General features: G+C 59.2%; 1 protein-coding gene across 9 annotated transcripts in view; it reads right to left on the bottom strand.

Annotated features, from left to right (window-relative positions):
- Positions 1-2,860: 2,860 nt before the first annotated feature.
- Positions 2,861-9,331, bottom strand: part of TBC1D16 (TBC1 domain family member 16) — an 81,546-nt gene continuing 75,075 nt past the window's right edge. For 6 of the 9 annotated variants that reach the window (XM_070561384.1, XM_070561387.1, XM_070561385.1 and 3 more), the window contains 2 exons: positions 8,935-9,081; positions 2,861-7,948 (listed from right to left, as the gene is read on the bottom strand). In XM_070561384.1, coding sequence (XP_070417485.1) covers positions 7,700-7,948; positions 8,935-9,081 — 396 coding nt within the window. In that variant the 3' untranslated portion in view covers positions 2,861-7,699. The remainder of the gene's footprint in view (positions 7,949-8,934; positions 9,082-9,331) is intronic. The other 3 variants (XM_070561389.1, XM_070561390.1, XM_070561394.1) reach the window with 1 other exon arrangement.

Here is a 9,331-nt window from a genome sequence, read left to right as displayed (position 1 = left end):
TCTGGTGTCCCAATGCCAAAATCTGAATGTGGCCCGTGAGGCCACTGGCAGGTGTCCTCTGGTCTGCAGAGGGCGTGAAGGCGGCCAGGCGGGTCTGGACCGTCCCCGGATGGCCGTGCCCACGGGAAGCCAGCTGGCACCCTGTTCAGCAATGAGGTCACTCCTGTGGCCTGGTAACCCTAGAGATTCAGGCTCCATTCTCATGCCCTTTGCCTGACAAGGTTTCCCAGGCCTCATCAGGCCCTGGTGCTCCTTTATCTCCAGGAGGGTTATGCCGAGGGGGAGGGGGCTGCAGCCAGCCTCCCATGGGTTCTTTTCTGAAAGCTGGTGCTCCTTGAGATGAGGGAAGTGGCATGATTGAAGCAGAGGCGAGGGGGCTGGCTTGAGGGCCCCCCTGCTCTGTGTGTGGGGGCGGGGGGCACTATCTGGCAGCTTATCCTCTGTGGGACGGGATGGGGCAGAGATGCAGGTGTGCCCAGGTGCCAGTGCCCCAGCCAACAAAGGAGCCGGACCTCATGGGCTTCCTGGGGTTTGGACAGAGGGCGTCTGGGTGGCAACAACAGCCAGGAGCAGAGCGCGCCCTGTCCGTCTGCACGGGACCCTCCCACGCTGCTCCCTGCACACCCTCAGGTGGGCGGGCACAGAGGGAGAGACCCCTGTGATAACGGAGACTAAGCTGGGTCGATGAGGCTCGTAATGGGCTTCAACTTCATTGGAAGAACATAAGGTTGGGGCCAGCCCAGTGGCGCAGTGGTTAAGTGTGCACGTTCCATTTCTTGGTGGACCGGGGTTCGCTGGTTCGGATCCCGGGTGTGGACATGGCACTGCTTGGCACGCCATGCTGTGGTAGGCGTCCCACATATAAAGCAGAGGAAGATGGGCACGGATGTTAGCTCAGGGCCAGTCTTCCTCAGCAAAAAGAGGGGGATTGGCAGCAGTTAGGTCAGGGCTAATCTTCCTCAAAAAAAGAAAAAAAAAGAGCATAAGGTAAGTGACATTTCTTGCTCACCTGACTCCCTGGAGTAAGAGACACCAGTGGAGAGGACATGGAGCCAAAGGCTGTGCAGACACGGGGTGTTCAAGGTTTGCCCCACGGGCCGTAAAGCCATGGGTGTCCAAGTGGCCACTCCTGGGGGCCGGCAGGGCAGCTCTGCTCAGTGGAGGGTTTGCAGGGTGTGTGTACGCGTGCCCCCAAAACCCCAGTGACCCGGAGTGCTCCGGCCTCTGTCCCCTGGAGCAGGTCCATGGTACGATGGTACCAGGCCTCCCTGTTGGGGCTCACTAAATGCTTGTTGAGTGAATGCATGAATGAATGAATGAACGATGTGGACCAGGGCCGTGCACAGGATGCTCACTCTCTCAAGGACTTTCCTGGTACAGCCCCTGCAGCTAGCAGAGGTATAAAGACAGTGGTACAGACCACCTGTCTACACTGCAGCAGACGAGCCCTACCCAGGCACAGCCCTCAGGACCACAGGACGGCAGAGAGCCTGGCCGTTCTGGGGGCCTGCCCAGAAGAGTCTGGCTCCGGGTGGCATGTCCCTGCGGATGATGACGTGGTTGTTATTTATGGGACTAGAGCAGAGCAAAGACAAACATCCCGCTGGTACATCCTGGTTGGGCCAAATCCAGGGAACCAGCTGCCCAAAGTGTTTAAAAGGCCCTTCCGGGAGGGGCTGGGGCCAGTCCATGGCCTGAGGTGGAGGTCACGATGGGCCTCGTGCCACTGCAGGGCTGACCTGTGGGGGAAGGACCGTTCCTTCCTGAGGACGAGTCGCCGCCATCCTCCCTGGGTTCGCCCCCTCTTCACACTGCCTGCAGTAGCCATGCCTTGGAGGGTGGTGATGGCAGGGCTGGCGCTCCTGAGCTCCAGTCTCTGACTCTGCCTGCACCGTACCATCCCCGGTGCTTCAGATCCCAGGTTAGGGCTGGGGTGTGGCTTCCGGGTGTGATGGGGAAGGAGTACCTCCCAACCCTGAAAGGACAGACAGGTTTCTCTGAGTGGAGTCACCAGCCATGCATGGTAGCTGATGCACTGCCTGTGTCTGCTGCCCCTCCTGGCCCCGTGGCACCTGCCCAGCCAGCCTTGGGCAGGAGCACCCGCTGGCATACCGAGAGCTGCCAATGAGGCTCTCAGACAGCTTGGCCAAGGCCAGGTAGGTGCAAGGTGAGATCCCCAGAGGTGCAGACATCCAGGGGAGCTGCACACGTGCTGTCCTCCCCTTGCAGGCCAAAGGATGGAAAGGCAATCCCAAAGACACTGCTGTTAGGGCTGGGAGCCTGCCACCCCACCACCGTGCTCCAGGGGAACCAGGCACAACCCCCAGCCCCCCTCCGCCCCCTTCCTATGATCCCTGGGGCATGTGGCCATGCAGCAGGGCCCCTGGGGATTGGTGAGGAAACCAGACGGGCACAGCCAATGCCTGACTTCTTCCTTAAACTTCCAACCCTAACACGGTCAGATTTACCTAGTTGGCCTGAAAAAAGTTCAAAATGTGGGACTTCAGCTTTTCCTGAAATTGGAGCCCTGGTAGCTCAGTCTCAAGAAAACCCTATGTGGGATTCCAGGTCTGGGGCGGGTCTCGGGGCCCTCTCCCAGCATTCCATTAATTCTCCCATCAACCTCTCCATCCCTGAGGCCCGGAGCAGCTCTTCCTCCGGGACTTCTGCCACTTGCGGTTCCCTCCAGGCGCCCGCCGGGGCCGTGGCTGCAGGCAAGGCTTCCCGGAGGAGGGGCCTGCGGGGCCACTGGCCCTCCTGGCTCTTCTGTGGGGGCCCTCTTTGCCCAGCATCAGAACCTGTCATGTTTCAACCTAACGCACCCCGCCGGGCCCTCTCCCCACACGCCGCAGAGCATACATTTGTTGTCAATACAATTTTATTCCGTTTGAGATGGAATCCATGGGAGCCGGAAGCACGTTGGGGCCACGGCTAGCAGGGGTCACAGCGACTAGTCCAGGACGTGCAGGGCCTGACTGGTGGGTAAGCGACTTAAGAAACAAAACAAAATACAGAGAACAAATTGCTTGCCATGGACGTCAGTAATCTCTTGGTAGTGGTGAAATTTCATTGTGTCCTCTTTAAACAACAAACACCTGTTCTCTTTAAGCCAAAGGTGCTGGAGAGAAGATGGCCATGTGACTTGATCTCTCTTTGAACCTGAAATGTCACCTTCCTACCTAGAAATTCAGCACGACGTGTTTCAAGGGCCAGAGGACAGCAGGCTGTCTGCACCCCCGCCCTGCTCCCCACAGGCCCAGGGACGCGCCCCCCTCCTGGGCTCCACGGTGCTGATCCAGGAGGCCAGTTTGGCTGTTTCCACAGCTGAGAGGTAAGACCTCAAGGGCACCACCATGGCCCTGTGGCAGAGCCTTGCACGCCCACGTACACACAGACACACACCTCGCAGGGTTGCTGAGGTCATGGTTCATGGCTGATTCTTCTTGGTGGCAGGAGTGGGGTGGCATGGGGTGAATCTTAAAGAAGAGGCACAGAGAGGTTCCCCCTTGGCTGGGGACACGCAGCTAGGTGGCCGTGTGGAAGGGAGCGGGTTTGCTGACTCTCAAACCAGGGAGAGCTCTCGAGGTTGGAGCACACCCCATCTCAGACAAGGCTGCTGAAGGCCAAGGTCAAGGTCAAGGTGAGTGGTCACTTCCCTGAGTGGTAGGTGAGGTCGCTGGGGCTTGGTCAACCATCCCCACATCCGCTTTTACATGGACGAAGTCCCCGCCGTGCTATGAGGGGGGCAGGGTGGGCATCGTCATTCTCATTGCATGGACGAGGAAATGGAGGCTGGGGAGGGCCAGGGACCCGGGAGGGTCAGGGTGGGACAGAAACAGGCCCCTGACTCTGGGGGAGTGTCCTCCCCCTTCACACACTGTTCTCAGGCTTCACAACTTTGGGGAAACGAGCTGTTTCGTTCTGGGCAGTTCCCTCTGAGCCAAGGACACCAAGGGGCAGAAAGCTTTCACTGCAAGGAGGGCCCTGCTGCCTGGCTTAGGAACGCAGGCTAATGGGATCCGGGGCTGTCTGGTTCCCCGGGGTCTCTGGGGGAAGTGCCCAGCCTCACGCCAGGCCTGTGGGCTCCCTCGTGGCTCGAGGCCAGTCGTGGGTCCTCTGGCCAGGCCGCACATGTGTGGTTTTCCTGGGGGGCCTCCCTCCTCTGGGGCAGCGTGGCCTTCAGGAGCCTCTGCTGGGCACAGATGGGAAGAGGCTTCCTTCCCTTTGCTCGGTGAACCCAGCTGTCCCTGACGCCTTCCAGCCTCCCTGTGGGGGGAGAGGTGGCGGGATGGAAGCTGGAGGCTTTCTGAGAGGCAGGGCACAGGCATGAGCAGATTTTCATCACCCTGGGGGCTGCCCCCTCCAAGTTCGTTCTTTTTTTTTTTTTTAAAGATTGGCACCTGAGCTAACAACTGTTGCCAATCTTCTTTTTTCTTTTCTTCTCTCCAAAGCCCCCCAGTACATAGTTGTATATTCTAGATGTGGGTGCCTCTGGTTGTGCTAAGTTATTTCTACCAGACAAGAACAGACAAGAGAGCTCAGAGGGACCTCACAAAAGCCGAGGGGAGAGCCTGAGGCCCCTACCATAGTCCACCGTCTTTGCCCCATTTCCTATGTCCACCCATCCAAGGTCGGAGATGGGGGACCTCTGCCAGCTACTGCCTCTTAGCCCAGGGGGAACCCCAGTTTCAGGACCAGCATCTTTATCCTGTTCAGCTCCTGCCGCCAGCGCGGTTCAGGCGGGGCTCTTAGGGAAAACTCAAAGGACAACATGGTGCTGCCTGCTGATGCGCCCAGACCGAGCTGCTGATGGAGCCGTGCCCTCAGCACTGCAGACTCTCCTCCTCTGCAGAGGCGGGCGGGGCTCCTCCCACCCTGCCCATCCACCCCTCCCTCTCGAATTGGCTCAGGGACACTGATTCCCAAGACTTGTGAGTTCCAAGTCTTCCTGGCTCGGACCTGAGTTGGAACCTTCTGGAAGAGCGCACTGCTCCCCTCTGCACCTAACCAGACCCCAAGCCCACCGTGTCCCCAGCTTGTGCGTCCCCTGCCCTCCCGGGCCCCGCTGGGCCGGCGAGCCCCCTCCGTGCTGCCTCTTCCGTGCCAGCACCTACGCATCACAAGTGCCCTCTCCCCAGAGGCTCCAACGACACCGTGTAACAGCAGCACAGAGAGCAGCGGGGGTGAGAAACTTTTAAGTATGCGTGCACACGCACACCGGCCAATAACATTATGTGTCATTTTAAAAAATGGGTTAAATGAGCAGCATCACGGAGGACGGCCGCGCCAGGCTGACTGCCCCACATCTGCACGCCCTGGCGGTGGGCAGGCTCCACGTCTAATGACTGAATTATCACCCTAATGCCTTTTGCTGGCTGGGAATAATCCTGGGGCAACAGCTGCCGCAGGGTTTTTGGCTGGTTTCCTCTAATTGCATCCAGATTAAGAGAGCCGTGCAAGGGGCGGGCCTTCTCCATGCCCTCCAGAGCAGCGGGTCCTTCGGGTTCCAAGATGCTGGCTGCTCCGAGAGGCACAGATCTCACGGGGGCCCAGCCCAGCCCACAGGGGTGCAAGGTGGGAGAGTGAAGCGGGGGGGGGGGGGCACTTGGAACGGGGTCTTGGGTGGCTGTGGGACTGGGGGATCCAGAATGAATGCTATGCCCCAGGACCCTCCAAAGTGAGAGGATCCCTGGGACACCCCCCCCACCCCCCGGCAACGGCAGCCCAAAGGCACAAGGAATTGCAGTGATAATGCGTGGATGCTCTGCTGCTTGAGAGGGCGAGAGAAGGATGTTATTTGGACCAAGATCCCCGGTGGAAGTTGCAGACTGTACCAACCAGGTCCTCACCCCTCCCTGAATGCCGGGCCCTCACCGGCCACTGTGCAGCTCCTGTCACTGCAGGGGAGGGTCCACTTCCCTGCCCCTCGATGCCGAGTTGGCCATGCGACTGCTTTGGCCACCAGAATGATGGCAGGGGTGGCGTCCACCAAGGCTTGGAAAGGCGCCTGTGCACTTCTGCTCCTGCACCTTTGCCTGGGCCGGGAGCAGCCCGCAGGAGGGATGCGAAGAACACAGGGCGGTGCCAAGGCTGACCTCAACACAGGTGAGCACCCCACTGGGCCTTAGCAGCGAGCTGAGCCCAGAGAGAGGAGCAAGCCCAATCAAGAGTGGAACCACCCTGCCTAAACTGCTGAGCCGCAGACTCATGCGCCAGAGAAGCACGTGCTGTTTGAGACTACTAGGTTTGGGGGCTTTTTGTTATGTGGCATTACTGCGGCGATGGATAACTGATACGTCTGTTCATGGGGGTGTGGTTTCTAGAGGATGGGGTGCATATGGCCTGGCTAACTCAAGCCATTTCCATAACAGATCAGGAGCCAACACAGAAAGGCAATCCTCCTTTCCCAGAAGCAGAGCAGAGGAGAAGCGCACCCCCAACCAGCCTGGACCCTGCCACTGGACTGTAGCGGTCAGGACCTCAAGAGCTGAGCACTGATGGGCTCCAGGATGGGCTCCCCAAAAGGCTTTTGGACAGAGGGACCGGGAAGCACCAGCCTTAGTCTCTTTGCCTGCTGGAGGACTGGGGCTCATGGAGAGAAGAGAAGCTGAGGGAGGAGGCCGTGGACTTCCTCTTTCCTGTTGATAAGCTTCTTTTTAGAGTGGCCCCATCCAGCAGCGTTCATTCTCCAGAGAAAAGCTCAGCAGGAAGACGCCTCAGTCAGGGCTGTGTCCACGGTGCTCTCAGCACTTCAAGGACTTTTCTCCCCACAAGGAGGTGCAGGAGGATTCAAGTCTCCTTGCTCCCACCAGTGCAAAAAGCAGCTTTCTGTGCAAATGGCTTACATCAATCTTTTGGGGGAAGGAGAGCGTGTTGGGAAGAGCCGGTTCCCACACAGAAAGCAGAAGGCGCCCTGAGTGCTGGCTACCGACCTGTGGTCACTCTTACATCCAGCCCCCTGAGAAGCTGATTTATAGAAGACCCACGTTGACAGGAGACGGCCGACACTGCAGGACACGGGGGTCCTTCTACCTGCTTGTGGGTGCCTTTGTCCTGGTTGGTCAGTTAATACACTATCACTTCCTTCAACCCTGCAGACTCTCTCCAGAGGATTGTGTGTGTGCACGTGCACACATCCCTCGACCCACCCAGCCCCCAGCTGGTTGCTGTATTTAGTGTGGTTGACTTTAAACAATACCTAAGAACCTCACATAGAAATTCCCCAACTAAAGGACAGGAATCCGATACTGTTGCAACAGCCTGTGGCTCAGGTTCATGTGCAGGCACTTTCCTTCACTCACCAGCAGTATAAAATGTTTACACGGAAAGGGTGAAAAGCCCCCAGCTTCTCTGTTCAGTGCTAATGACACTGGAGGAGTTCCTGGGATGTGTGGAGAGCCATCAAAGGCAGGCCACGAGAGACCCAGCCAGCCTGGTCCCCAGGTGGAGTGGCCGTGTGTTTTGGTGCCTGTTTCAGGAGCTGGCTTTTCTCTGGGTGGCTTGCGGGTTTCACTTCTGTCACTTCCGGACTCTCTTTTTGTCGTTAATATGAAAAGCTACCCTTCATGGTGCCCAAAGGCATTTTCCTTACGTTTCTACCATCCCCTGTCCCTTCCATGCCCATCCCCACCCCCCCCCCAACATGCTCAGGACCTCCAGCGAGGTCCCCTCGACCCTCGTCCAGCGCAGGGAGCCCAACCTATCTACGGAAACTGAAGCCGTCCCGAGGTGTCTTTGGGCCCTTCTTGCCCTCTCTGGGGGGCTTGGGTGAAGGCATCTCCACTGTGCCCCCGTAAGGACAGCTCTCTGACCCTGGGTGGTGGCCCGTACACTCTACAGCGGGTATGTAACCACTGTCCCACATACCGGTCCCACACAGCTTACACAAGTCGTGCAGGCTGCACGGGATTCGAGGCAGGAGACGAAACTGATGCAGCAAACTCCTGGCCTGCAAAGAGAGAGGACAGGCAGTGAGCAGGGGCGGGGCACAGCCAGGTGGCCAAAGGGCAACAGCAGAGGTAGCCAACACTTGTGGGCCCCACTATGTGCCAGGCTCAGGGCCGAGGGCTCTGCCTGCCACACCCACTTAGCACCTTGGGCCAGCTGCAGTGAGCGAACCCACAGGTTCTCACAGTGAGGCTCACATATAGCTCAAGACAAAGAAGCCTCCCCAAATGGCCTTCCTGTGAAGGGTGAACACGGCAGCCGAAGGCAGCACAGGGCCCCTGCCCAACCGGCAGGCCCACCTTGTCCCTGTTCCCCATGATGCCCTCTGACAGCCCCCACTATGATGCCCTGGCCCTCTGCTCTGCCCCAGGGCTCCCTGTTCCAGCCCCTGCAAGGTCTGTTTCCACCACCTGTGCAGGACAGTGCCCTCTGCAAGCCCTCTTTCTGTCCACCCTACCACTCGCCCCCAGACCCCTCCTCACTGCCCCTGGGAGACCACCAGAGAGCTTTAAGAAGCAGCACCTCCAGCAGGAGTCTGGGAAGTGGGGCGGCAGCAAAGTTCCCCTTTATGCCGCTAACCTTGGATGAGAAGTGGCCACCCCTCCCCAAGCCTCCTTCTTGGTCTTCCTGGCTCTGGGTTGTGAGTGAGGGCCCCAAGTTGGGGACCCTATCTACCAACCCCGGCAATTTGTTCACTCCAAGAGGCGAGGGAGGCTCTTGTGTCAGGACCCGATGGGCGATGGTGCCCTAAGGAGCCCAGCAGCAGAGCCCGAGGAGCAGCCAGAGGTGCTGACCCCTGCGCCTTGGTGGGGAGCTCCCAGGGCACGGGGGCGGGGCTTGGGGGGGTTCACGAGTGGGCGTGGCTCTGTGTATGCGGAGGGTGGGGCCTGAGCAGGGACAGGGCTCTGGGTATGCAGGGGGCGGGGCACATACGGGGGCGGGGCTCTGTGCATGGGAAGGGCAGGGCGCATGCGGGGAAGCGCTCACCTTCCTGAGAACGAGCTTCCCGTTCATGTGCATGGCCAGGTTTCCAAAGTGCAGGAGCATCTGGTCGGTGGCCAGCTGCTGCTCAATGACATCGTCCCCGTAGATGGCCACGATGGCCACACAGATGAAAAGATGGAAGTAATCTGTCTGGGGGGTGGAGAGCGGGCTTCAGGTAAGGCCCCGGACCCAGCCCGGGGCCCTGCCTCCAGGTGAAGGCTGAGTGCAGAGGTGCGGCGTGAGGGCTCCAGGGTGAGTCTGTCTGGGTTCATGTGGCCCTGGGCAAGCCGCGTAGCCTCTTTCGTCCTCAGTTTCCCCACCTGCAAATGGGCAATGTCAGTACTTACATCCAAAGGGAGGATGCTGGTGCTGGCCCCCCGTGGGCTGCTGCTACTCTTCC

Source organism: Equus przewalskii, chromosome 10 (genome assembly GCF_037783145.1).
Source record: "Equus przewalskii isolate Varuska chromosome 10, EquPr2, whole genome shotgun sequence".
NCBI classification, from domain to species: Eukaryota; Metazoa; Chordata; class Mammalia; order Perissodactyla; family Equidae; genus Equus; species Equus przewalskii.
The sequence above is the reverse complement of the archived record's forward strand: the minus strand, read 5'-3'. Positions and strand labels throughout refer to the sequence as shown.